At 46.5% G+C, this 13,239-nt stretch overlaps 1 protein-coding gene across 1 annotated transcript; it reads left to right on the top strand.

Annotated features, from left to right (window-relative positions):
* The first annotated feature begins 1,268 nt into the window (after nt 1-1,268).
* TMEM158 (transmembrane protein 158) lies at nt 1,269-3,137 on the top strand. Its single transcript, XM_054160904.1, has one exon. It carries the CDS (start codon nt 1,345-1,347, stop codon nt 2,320-2,322), a length of 978 nt encoding a protein of 325 aa, XP_054016879.1. The 5' UTR covers nt 1,269-1,344; the 3' UTR covers nt 2,323-3,137.
* The last annotated feature ends 10,102 nt before the right edge of the window (nt 3,138-13,239 follow it).

Genomic DNA, 13,239 nt, shown 5'->3' with positions numbered 1-13,239 from the left:
GGGGTGTTTCATACCATACAAACATCATGCCTGCTGTATAAAGGGTGCAGGGGGAGCTGGCCTGGCAGATTTTGGTATGTGGTGTTGTTGGCTGAGATTGTTCCATTTTATATCACTTGCTTTATATATTACACCATTAGTATTATTGTTAGCTTTGTTCTTTCTTCATTCTTTGTGTTGATCTGTTAAACTCTTCTTATCTCAACCCACAGGACTTTGCATTTTGCTCCTGGTTTTCCTTCCTCTCCCACCCATGGTTGAGGGGCCACTCTGTGAGCATCTATTTGGGGTTCAGCTGCTGGTTGGGCCTAAACCATGGCACACTAGCACAAGCTGTCCAGATCAATGGTAGATGGAAACATTCAAGGCTAGGCTGCATGGATCTGAGCAACTTAATCTAGTTGATGATGTCCTGGCTCACTACAGGGAGATTGGACTAGGAGACCTTTAAATGTCCCTTCCAACCCAACCACTACAATCCTGTCATTCTACGAAACAAGCTGAGTTGTATGACTGGATTATAAACTACAGTGCTTAGAAATCAGCCTTTTTAATAACGCAGCCAGGTCTCGTTGCTACCGCACCCGAAATAAGCTTCCAGGTTTCGATCTTTGCTACAGGGACCACCCGCACCCGCCTGTGAGCTGCCCTGCGCCTCAGCCCAGGCCCGGCTGCGGACACCGGGCAGCGGGAGCCGGTCCCGGGGCCGAGCCCGGACTTGACGAGCACGGCTGAAAGGTGCCAGCCACTGCACGCTGCCCGGCAGTTCAAACTCCCTTTCCCCTCCTATGAAGTCGAAACCAAAATGTATGCAGCCGTTTCCGGGATGCTCTTCCCCATAGCCCCCCAGCCGCTGTCCCTCGCCCCTGACCCCCGAGAAGGGAGGCCTCGCAAAGCAGCTCCCGCAGACGCAGTAGCCAAGCTGGGAACCTTCGGCTCTAGACCCCAGGGGAAGAGCGGGGAGAACCGGCGCGGTGGCGCCGGGCAGTCGCCGCAAGCGGGTAGAAGTGCCGCTTCCGCCCGCCGCTGCCCTAGAGGCGGCAGAGCGGTGAAGCTCCCGGGCAGCACCTCAGGGCGCGGCTCCTCCTGCCTGGGCGCCGCCGGTCCGGGGGCGCGGAGGCGGGGAAGGGGAGAGCCGCTGCCGTCACCGAGACTCGCGGCTCTCTCGCCTCGCCGCCGCGGCAGCCCCAGCCCCGCTCCCACCCCCTCGCCTGCCCCCACCCTCCTTGCCTGCCTCTCGGCGAGAGCAGTGTGTGCGTCCCTTCGCAGATGGCAGCTCGCAGCGCCATGCAGCTTCCCGTTCCTCCTCCTCCTCTCCCTCCTCTCCGGCTCTAAGTTAATGCCATGCTGCCGCTGCTCCTCCCGGCACTGCTGGCCGCCTGCCTGCCGCCCTGCCAGGGCTGGAGCCCCTCGGCGTCTGCCGGCGGGCAGGAGGAGCAGGAGCAAGAGCTCTTCTTGCCCCCTGTCAACTCCTCCTCCCGCTCCTTGGCCAGCCTCGAGATGGACCTCGACGGGGCTGTGGACGGGAGTGTCGATGGGGCTGTGGACGGGGCTGTCGATGGGGCTGTAAGCAAGGAGGAAGGCAGCACCTCCATCCCGGGCACGCCGGTCGCCCCTAGCCAAGAGCCGTTTTCTTCTGCTCCCACCTCCTCCGGGCAGCAGCAGCAACAGCAGCAGCGTCCACAGCCGCAGCCCGCCGAGGACCCTCACTGCAATATCAGCGTGCAGCGGCAGATGCTGAGCTCGCTGCTGGTACGCTGGAGCCGCCCGTTGGGGATCCAGTGCGACCTCCTGCTCTTCTCCACCAACAGCCACGGGCGGGCTTTCTTCTCCGCTGCCTTCCACCGCGTGGGGCCGCCGCTGCTCATCGAGCACCTGGGGCTGGCGGCCGGCGGTGCCCAGCAAGACCTGCGCCTCTGCGTGGGCTGCAGCTGGGTACGGGGTCGACGGGTCGGCCGCCTGCGGGGCACCGCGCCCCAGCCCGCCGCTGCCGCCTCCTCCTCCGCCTCCTCCTCTCTTTCTTACCCGTCGGCGGCGGAGCCCGGCCAGTACTGGCTGCAAGGGGAACCGCTGAATTTCTGCTGCCTGGATTTCAGTCTGGAGGAGCTGAAGGGGGAGCCGGGCTGGCGGATGAACCGCAAGCCCATCGAGTCTACCTTGGTGGCTTGTTTCATGACTTTGGTCATCATCGTGTGGAGCGTGGCCGCCCTCATCTGGCCGGTGCCCATCATCGCCGGCTTCCTGCCCAACGGCATGGAGCAGCGCCGCGGCACCACGGCCGCCACCACCACCGCCGCCGCGGCGGCCGCCGCCGCCAAGTAGCCTCTCCCGGTGACTCTCCCGTCTTTTCGTCGTGTGGTGTGAAGGGACGTGGGGCGGCCGCCTCCCGCCCGGCCGGACTCTGTTGTCGTGGTTTTCCCTTGTTTAAAGCGTGTGACGGGTGCGCGGCGGGACGCCGGCGGCTCGGCCGTGGGGCCGTGGGGCGCGGGAGTTTGCTTCAGGGTCCGGCCCGCCCTGAGAGCCTGGCCCGCAACCGCCGGAGACGACCAAATCCTGTGTGCTCGTTTTATATCTTTAATACCCGTTTTAAACGAACGTTTTCGTAAAAAAGATGAAAAGACCAAACAAAAAAGAAAAAGCCTCCCCCGATCCCGACTGAACGCAGGAAATAAAGACCCTGCCATCCAGCCGCATTTGTGGTAGTTCAAGGAGTAGCTTTTTTTGCATATGAGAGCAGTTCGAGCGGGGTTTTTCCCCCTTTTCTCTACAGAAAGGGCCCTTTCTGTTTGGCAGAATCAAGAAGTGATGGAGTGTATATATATATGTTGTTCTTGCCGGAGCTGAACTTTATGGAACCTTTCCCATTGTATTTCCCAGCTGAGATAGTGTGTGTTTATTATTGTAGCTCTGCGTTACTTGGCTTTTAATACAGAGGTTTTCTTTTTGGAGCCACCATTGCCTTTTGTTGGTCTCTTTCCACGAGGTTTGGCCATCCACAAGCAGTAGTGAACCTCTTCTTTCCCCATGAGATGATGTTACCAGGGTTGGTGGTGGGATAAGGGAAATCCCTTTCTGCGTGGTGTTTGCCCTCGATTTAGATCTGTATGCCTACAGCAGGGCTGGTGGGGTAGAATGAGACGAGATCCCACAGAGCCACAGACCGTGGCTTGCTCCTGGTTTTGAGGTCGGGTGGTTTCAGTTCTGGGAAAGTAAGGCCCACTTTTGGAGATGTGTTAAAAGCAGAGTCGGGCAAGTCCCTGACTTCCAGAAAATGCATTCCTCAAAGCCAGCTCTGAGGTGGTATATTTGTTGGAGGCATGGTAGTAATGCATCTCTTTTTCATCTCCCACAGGATCTGTGGGGTGCAGAGATGGCAGCAGCTGCAGATCCAGGACTAGATTATGGCTGCCACTGTGCAAGCATGCCAAGAAAAAAGGGATTTGCAAGGTCTCTTCTTCCTTGTTCGAGCAGACAGCTACACAGCCTGAGACACTTAAAATCATAGAATGGTCTTGGGTTGGAAGGGACCTCTGAAGGTCATCTAGTCCAACTCCCCTGCAGTCAGCAGGGACATCCTCCACTAGATCAGGCTGCCCAGAGCCCTGTCGAGTCTCACCTCCAGGGATGGGGCCCCAACCACCTCCTTGGGCAACCTGTTCCAGTGTTCTACCACCCTCATGGTAAAGAACTTGTGTACTTCCATCTGTTTAGCCTTATAAGAAGTTGTTCAATTTGCCTTAGACATCTGAAGTTCTAAAACCAAAACATGAGCTAAGTGAGAAAGATTTACAATGGGAACACTTGTTCCTTTGTCAGCATCAATGTATTTATAATTTGTTAGGAACACATGAACTCACTCAAGGCTACTTTGGTGCATTTGCAATGATGTTTTCTTCCATATGGTTTGGTAGAAATGACTGGATGAAAAGTTTGGAAGGGTTAAATTGTTAGGATTCCTATTTTTTTTAATTGAGGGCAAAATAAAATAATGCATGCTGTGTATGTGCTACCTGGAAAAAAAAATAAACACAACAAACCAACACAGGGGAAAAAAATATTAACAAATATCAAAAATAAATCAAGACTTTAAAATGTTCCATACCACTGGGCCACGTCTAGGGCTTACTGTTTCTTCTCTTGATCTTAATGGGACTATCACTTGAGCAGACATTGTGGTGTGAATTTCAGAAAGCAGAGAATCCACTCACTGAGAACTGTTCATCTGACCTGTCAATCTAAAGGGTACCTTCCCCTCTATGCTCAGTTCCAACTTGAGGTTGGAATCTTTTTTGCTTGTCCTAGATTCTGGTTTGTGGTTGGTTTGTTCTGTTTTGTTTAATTTTGTTGGTGGTTTTTCTTTTTTTTCTGAATGGCATCAACATAGACAAGCTAATTCTTGTCTGAAAAGGGCAGCTTCACTTACTAAAGGGTTCTTATTTGCAGTTCTTGCTGATACTGACCAGGTGGAGGACTTAAACTGATACAGAGTGATTTGTGACTTTTAACTTCTTCAATACAAATCTTGTGAACAGGCAGTGCCACATGGAGAACGTTTTGCTGTGCACTGCAGTGTGATAGAAGAGAGGGATTTGTTTATAGTTCTATTAATATGCTTGTAAATGGAGCTGCTATTATAGATCTGCTAACATGAAATGTTTTAAACAACAATGGCATTAAACAGGCAAATAACTTTAAAAGGCAAATCTTGTCCAGAATACAAAAAACCTGCCCTGTTTTCGGGGAATGCTGATGTCAGACACAACGTACAAAGAAAACTGAGTAAGGGGAGAGCACGTTCCCTTGGCAGAGAGGACAGCCCACATTTCTGTGCCTTGAAGAGGACCTTAGGGCACAGAGATTACCTGGTGCACAGGGATTGGCCTGGGCCTGACTCCCTGAACCCTCTCATTTCAGTGAGGCGGCAGGCAGGGTTTCTCCTGTGAAGAACAAGGCATGGCAATGCATTATGCAGACTGTGAGCTTGCTTCAGTTGCTATTGCATCGATCATCAGTAACTCTTCTCCCATAGCTGTGGCTGCTACTCTGAGTAACTAAGAATTTTGGCTAACAAAAGATACCTGCAGCTTTCTCCCAGATCACTGGGAATGTCACCTGAATCAAGCCCAGAAGAGCTGAAATGACACCTCTGCACAATAGCCAGGTTTAGATTCCAACTTTAGACACCGAAGTGTCGATCTAGTTTCTTTTTCCCTGGCTGGGAAGCTTTATTGTCTCTTTACTGAGGATGACTCTAACCCACTTTTATTCCTCTGAGTTTATTTTTAAAAGCACTTGGTAGCGGGGTAAGCACGAGAGCAGATTAGTCACCATTTATAATCCTTTATATAGTCAGGAAGGGCATATATATATATGCATAAACATACATTTATACATGGGGACTCACTGTGTAGAAGAGAGTAGAAAGGGAGAAAAAGGATGGTGAGAATAGTATAGAATAGAATAGAACAGAACAGAATAGAATAGAATAGAATAGAATAGAATAATAGAATTAACCAGGTTGGAAAAGACCTTCAAGATCGTCAAGTCCAACCCATCACCCAACACCATCTAAACAACTAAACCTTGGCACCAAGTGCTTCATCCAGTCTCTGAACAAGTAAATCCTGAATCCTTAACAAGTAAAACTGGTTTTCCCTTGATAATGGTTTGTTGGGTGGTGTTTTCTGGTAAGTCATCCTGACTTTATTTATGCCCCTGTGTTTGTTGGGAAGGAGGCAGGGATACCTAGAAACAGAGGCAGTTTCTGGAGTTCCTTTTTATGTAATTCAAGTATTACAGATTTTTTTGCATTCCAGAAACTCCACACCATTAGAAGGTGCTAGGGTTAGACTTGCACATTTTTTCTGTATATTCAGACCTCAGAAATAAATCTCTCCCTCACTTACTCTCTTAGTTACATTTGATAAGTGTGTTAGAAGCAGAAGTCGGCAAACGAAAATGCAGTTTTAGTACAGACACAGCTTTGCTGTTACTTGGTGCCACACTGACTCCCATAATAAACATATTACAATGCAGTACAGTATAATAATTATCTATTATGTAAGCATCCTGATGTTCAATAGTTAGCAGTAATCAAGAGCATTTCTGTATGTTGTGAGGTGCTTGGATATTTGAGACAAAACTTCCACCCTTGGGTAAACCTGAGTGTAGGAGAAGGATCATTTTCACACCTGAGGCTTGTTACTTAGGACTTACTTCACAGTGCTTTGGATTGATTAATATGACTGCAGCAGCAGTGTTATTTGTGCAGTGAATATTACTCAGTGTGAGTAAGGGCTACTCAGCCAGGCCCTAGAAAGCCTGATTAGGAGCCTTAGTTAGCTGCGTCAGTATTATTCATCATGACCTCTGCTTACTGGATAAAAGTATCCCCAGGGCCGACATTATGTGATCCCAGGGGCTGAACAAAAGTTAATTGAAGTTTTGTATGGCTGAAGATCAAAGAATTTGTTTTAAAGATAAATAGCTAGATAGAAGAGTCGGTTTTACATTCTTGTTTCTCTCTGGCTTTTATACATGTAGTTTATAAATCCAAAGCCAGGATTCCTCATTCCACTGTAGGGCTTTGCTGGTTTGGAAATGAACTTCTGTCTGAAGCTAGTGCAAAAGTGCCAGTTATTTCTCAAAAGAGTTTACGGAATAAATGTCTCTGGGTTTTTTTCCAACATATTTCAGAGAAAGGCTTTGATTTTTCCAAAAATTGTTTTTAATGATTCTGGGGAAATGTGCAAATATCAGATCCCAAATGTATTCAGATTTAAAAAACATGAAACATCTTTTTTTAACCACTAACTGATTTTTCACATTGTATTTGTAAACAAAAACATCACTTTCTCTTTTTCCCTCAAAAGTAGAACATTTCAGTGAAGATCAGAAGTGCATTTGACTGTTTCAAATTGCAAAAGTGATTTGGGGGCGGAATCAGTCAGTGATTTGAAATTGATAACAGCTTGTGATAGATAAGGGTACTCCATTTCTTGTCCCATCTTCATAATAGTTCTGGTTAAATAAGTTGTCCAAAACAACTGTCAATTAAAAACAAGCAACCAACTAAACAAATAAAGCCATAGCTTGGTCCATATGTCTTGTTTCTATTCTATTATGCTAAGGGAGAAAGTAGCCTAGTATAAAATCCAGGATATTAAAGATATTTACTGGTAATGTCTGGTATTTAATTAGATTTGTGGCTAGACTGAGTCTCCCAATCCAAACATCCTCCAGCTTTATTTATAGAGTTTGGATTCATAATTGAAGGTAGCATGTTGGGACAGCCAGGATCTTAAACCTTGTCTTATTCTAGCTTGCTTATGTTCTCAACAGGCTAACAAAGTCAGAGCCAACATTCCCTCTCCAAGTACCCTATGAAACCCTATGGGTTTGACTTGTTCTCAGCTTGCACAGAAAAACATCTGATTAATGAGAGATGATCTTGAGATGATGAGATCAATCTGAGATCAATGCTGTTCTGAGGAAGTGGGAGTTCACTTCACACCAGGAGTGTGAAGTTAGGTTTTATTTTTGTTCCTTGTAAGGTGAGACTTGCTGGAAACAGTGGGACCTCACCTAGCTGGTGTCATTCTGGGTGTTGCTAAGCAACATGAAGTGGTTAAAATGGAGATACAGAAGAAGAGCATGGAGGAATAAAGGAAACAAAAGACATTTCAAAAGCATAAAAGGGATTAAATGTGCCAGCACATTCTACAACCAAGTTGTGAAGTATCCACTGGGAAAAAGACAGTGATTAAGAGCACAGAGGAAAAAAGAAAGCTGACAGGAGATGAATTAGGAACTTGATTCTATACTTTGATCAAAGTTCTTTTTAATACTTTATTCCAGTTTTGGTCCTAAATGACAAAAGTAATGGCAAATGAGAATAAGAGCCTGGGAAGGAATGGGAGGATGAAGAAAATCGAGGAGTGGAACCACCATACCAGAAGTGAAGAGAAAAAAAGTCACTCTACATATACAACAGCTGTTTGGTTGGACTCACGGATCTTAAAGGTCCCATCTAAATGGCTTTATGATTCCATGACATGGCAGGGTACTCCCAGGAATGTATTTACCCTCCCTAATTTTGCTTCAGATGTTCTCTAAGGTTGTAAAGAAAACATGCTAAAAGGTTGTGTTCTTACGGTTCTTCCATCACGTTTTGCTTAGATCCATGTCAAATAAACATTTCTCATTGTCCAGCACAAGAATGTTCTTCAGAGCTGCACTAAAGCTTTTCACCTGAACTGTAGCAATGCCACTGTGACAACCATGTGTCCCAGGCCCTGTCCCAGGCCAGGCACTGCTTTTGGCAAGGCTACATGCTGGGCTGGTTTTTATAGCATTCTCATCTATGCTGCAAATGCTTTCTCACTCAAGACTACCTACAGAATCTTTCCTTTTTGTCCCTGTCTTCACTGTCTCCAAAGCTTCACTCTGTTTGTCACCTGTCATTGAAAATCAGTCATTCTTAAGACTTGTTTTTCCTTACTTACTATCTCCCTCTTCCCTTCTCTCTTTCCATAGCATGTTTTTATCTTGGCATTTTCTGTCATTCCCACAAGTATGTCTTCTATTAGCAAGCTACAAAAAACTACTCCAGGAAACTGCTATCAGTTTCTTCTGCTTCTCCACTCTGCCTGACACCCATTCAGGTTATACCTCTCATGCCTTTGACTTGTGACACCTACAGGACCAAAGTGACTTGTGTGGAGGGCAGAACCCAAGTGCAAACTTGTCTCTCCCATCAGTTCAGTCATCATAGGACTTCTTCCACACTTCAGCCCCAAATGCTGAGCAGGGACCCTATTATTGTGTCCTTTGGTAAATAAGAAGTGGACCCATTTGAAGAGCTTCCTTCCTCCTTAAGTCCTCAAAGTCCTGTTTTTGAGTAATTTCTGCTAATGCTCCTGCCCCAAATCTTATCTCCTGAATGGTGAGAGCCCTCACATGCCACCTTTACCACCTATCCTTGTCCAAAATGCTCTAGATGTCTCCCACCTTTGGGAAGCTCTACATAGTCAGAGAAGCAGTGATCTCATTTAGGAGTGGCTTATGTTTAAAGTTACACTCAGTTCAGGTATGCAGGGTGAGAAACATTACTTTTCTATTAAGTCATGGATTCTGCAGCAAGGGAATGCTCTTGCCTGGATGATGGCCCATGGGAACACATGAGCTGAGGACCTGGCAGATTTTTCCAGTGCTGGTCTAGTAGCATTCTGGCTTTGCTGGTAAACAGAAAAGTGGCCAGGCCAACTCACTGACTTTGTAAGATGATAGATGTGCACAGCTCATGCTGAGGGTTGTGAAGCTCAAGCTTTCTGAACACAACTTGTCTGTGTCTCTGAAGCCATGGAGCATACAATATTTACTCTTCTTGTCCTTGCAGTGAAAGGATTAATGAGCTAAATCCCATATGGTGTTTTGAGCATGTGAAGCACAGTAAAAATGCAAAACATGAAGATGATTTTATTCTTTCTCTGTTCTCTTTTGCACTTAAGGGCATGGTTTAAGCATCATGTTGTTAAATTAAATTATTTTGCACATTTTTATCCACAGCTTACCTAGGCAATAGCTCTGCTCTGGAAATGCTTTTCCAATTGAAAGGTGCTGCTGTGAGCTGATATATTAAAAACAAATCATAACTAAGTGATGAATGTTCCTGGAAAAGATTCTCATTGCTCCAATAGTATATGAAAGAATCCCCCAAGGTGTAAGAAATACTTTCTAGGAGGTGAATATATGAAAAAAATGGTGCAGAGGTAGCTGGTGGAGATTTAATCATGGGGCTGTTACATTCCTTCTCTCACACTGTGCGCTTCATCACATTGCTCTGGGGAATGTGAGTTGTGCCTAATTATGCCAGCAATGTAGTCACTTTTAAATGGAAACTGGAAACTACTTTCTTCAGGCAATCCTTCTGAAGAATTCTCAGGATTTTCTTCCTTTCCTCCAGGACACTTTAAAGCAGTTAATGATGCAGGGTCACCTCATTTTCTTAACCCAGAGAAACCCACTTTTGGAGCATGAGGTTTACATGCTACATCCCTTCCTTTCTCCAAGAGGGAGACTGGGAGATTTCCCATGGCACCCCAAACCCCACTATCTATTTGCAGGATCATTTAGGGGCTAGGAACATGAGGATAGCTGTGGTTTGCCTTTGTGCTCTACCCCACCCACTGGAAGCACAGTTATGGTGAATATTGCTGTGAATAAATTGCCCATTCCAGCAGCAGTTTCTCACAAAAACCAATGCAGTCTCAGAAGAGGACCACCACCATCACACCTCTCATTCCTCCTGCCCTCAGCTGACTGCAGTCCATACCCATGGAGTGGTCTGAGTGGGGCAGCAAAGGAAACCCACATTCAATGAATGAGGCTTTAGCCTGAAAGCCACTCGGGGGGGGAGGGGGAAATCTTTCAGTGAGCCATTAAGGAGTGTGTGTGCACTATATGAGCCATGTACTTGTGTCTTTAATGTCTACTCCAAGTTTTGCAGACCATTTTGGTTTGCTTTATTGCTTTTTGCAGTGTCTGACCAGGAGTTGTTATAGATACTACTTGGGACTGCTCCTTTTCCCTGGATATAAAGCTTAACTCCATGGGCTTTGCTCTAGCTACCCTGATGTGAGAGAGGATTGCCCGTGACAAAACTCATCCTCCAAAATGTCACTTCTCTCCAGTTCTGAAATAGACTCATATCCTCTCCCCATGAGCATGCCATCCTGACACTTAGAGGTACCAGCCCATGCTGGGCTAAGACACAAGACAATAACTCTTACTGTCCTCCTACATCTGGAATGTTTTACTCCTGTGACAATTCAAATTCCCCGAATTCAGCTGGGGAGATTGATAACGGTGCTGCCCAATGCCAACCGGAGTGCCGTGGGTGGAACGGGTCACAGGGATTTACTCTCCTCCCACACACCAAGCACAAAAAGAAAACAACTTCAGCTAATCTGTTTTCCTGTATGTGCAGAACACAGTGGCTTTACCCACGGAAGGAAAACAAGCCCCCTGAAGCACAGATGCCGAGTGATCCAGCTCTTCAAAAACAAAGCCAAGAGCTGTTTGCTGTGCAAGTGGCTCCTGCTCATCGCCGAGAGAACAGCCTCTGTAACTGTGGGACTGGAAGGGTTCTTACCACAGTGATGGGGATAAGATCCAAAATTCCCCAATTAATTTCATCAAATCATGGATGATTCAGCTGCTAACTGCACTATTTTTAGGACCTTCATGGCTATCAGGTTGTCTCTATTGCTGTTGTTCTTCTGTTACATATAAAAAGGTAGTGAGAAACCTGTGATGATGAATAATGCTACGGATATTTCTAAACAAAAAACCTGATTAAAATCCCAGTTAAATCCCTCTAAAAATGATACTCAGAGAGATCATAACCCAGAAAACATCCAAGAGTTAATACATTTTTGTACATTTAAAACATCATCATCCTCAGTTAGGTCCAGAGGACCTCAGGTTGACTGTAGCAACAGAAAGCATTCACAGCAAGTTCCCAAGCATGTGTTTGTTGTCTGCTATTACTTGGCAGATAAGTTACACTTAGCTACCTCCTCATACCTTCCAGTCCCACATCCACCATAGACCAAATTACTCATGGCGACATGCAGCAAAGATTTTCAAACTGCTCCCCAGCAGTACAAACTCACTCCAGCTGCCTCTAAGTCTGCCTTAACTATTAGAGTTTAAGAGGTCAAAAATCTTCTTTCCCTTCTGACCACCTTCCTTTTCTTGTCTTTATTTCCTACAGCTGCTGTACCCTCTGGGTTTGCTCAGCATGTTCATAGTTGTGATTATTTAGGAAGCAATGCAGTATGTGAGCAATTCAGCAAACACTTGCTTCAGGCACTACTGATTCTTCTAGGCTAGGGCAGCAACAGAGGATGCTGGAGGTTTCCTCATGCTGCCTGCTGCAAAATGTGACCTCAGGAAAGAACGAAATCAATCTTTGCTGCAACGATTTCAAGAAATTGATCTTTGCACATCAGTTCAAAGCACCAAGCAGTCAGGCTGGGTAAAGCATAAGGAAAGGAGGGTGCATTAGCTCCTCTGTGTTTAATTTAAGCTTTGGCAGCTGTTAGAGTTTGATTAATTTAATAAATCCATGTGTTGAGGCGACTAAGTTTCTGCACTGCTGGAGGATTTGGAGTTACTTCAGAGAACTAAAATACAGGGCTTTGAGTTATTCAAAGAATTGGAAAGCAGGGGTGTGAGTTGCTTCAGAGGAAGCATAGAGTACAGATCTGTATATACTGAAATAGATCACATGAAGAACACTGCTGATGGGAAGTGCTGCACAGCAGTGCAGCTTTCCAGAAGCACCACGCTTTGATTCACCCCACGGAGCTGCAGCACGTGCAGGCAGCCACACTCAGCTCACAGATCTGAGCCTTCTCCCAGCTCACAGGGAGGGTGACACCTTGCAGCCAGGGCACACCAGGGGCCCAGAGTAGCAGTCACTGTCGCTGCTGCAAGGTCACCTCCGTGCCTCATTGGAGGCAGAACCTGACAACTGTGGGCACATGTCCATGGCGCTGGGGCAGCTCTGAGCAGCTGCTTTCCTCTTGTAGCTTGGTGAGAGCGACCACGTTGTGCTGCGTGGCTGCTGGTGTGAGTGCTGCTTCAGAAAAAGTGGCCACATCCCCATGTGTTGAGGCTGGTCTAAAGAGGCACTTGGAGCTGCTCTGTTCAGCTCCGTTTCCCATATTCTCAGCCTTGCTTTCTTGACTTTTGCTCTCTCCTCCTCAAAATGTCTGCCCAGGGAGTGCCTCCAGTGTTCAACAAATATTAATCACCAAACCAAAGGCTTCAGTTTGTTAACTGCTTGTGGCAGCCAGAATTTTTAAAAAGCATTTTGACTCAGTAAGGTTTGCTGCAGTGATTTGCACCTTAAGGTGCTGTGCAAATGGAAGCTGAATGCCATTCCCTGTTTCAGGAGCGTAGGGCTGATTCGTTTTCAGTTTCACATTTCCTTCCCTCTGTTATCTTTCCCCGTTGGTGGTCTGGCTTCTAGACCCCACCACAACTTTCACAGATCCACATATCAGAACACTCTGTGCAGGAATTTTGCATGAGAGTAATATTCTTGTCATGTATTTCATTACATAGCCTGAATTTTCTTTTCTCCAAGATAGAGGCAAGATAAACCAGCTGCTGTGGTTGTTCTCATAGGAATCCATCCCTGCCTCTAACACTGTACCATGAGTGTTGCTG

The sequence above is a fragment of the Dryobates pubescens genome, chromosome 4, assembly GCF_014839835.1.
Source record: "Dryobates pubescens isolate bDryPub1 chromosome 4, bDryPub1.pri, whole genome shotgun sequence".
Taxonomy (NCBI): Eukaryota; Metazoa; Chordata; class Aves; order Piciformes; family Picidae; genus Dryobates; species Dryobates pubescens.
This window is presented reverse-complemented; position numbering and strand designations above follow the sequence as displayed.

What these genes read in the sequence shown, in the direction of transcription:
- TMEM158 (XM_054160904.1), top strand. Translation starts at nt 1,345, where the DNA reads ATGCTGCCGCTGCTCCTCCCGGCACTGCTGGCCGCCTGCCTGCCGCCC.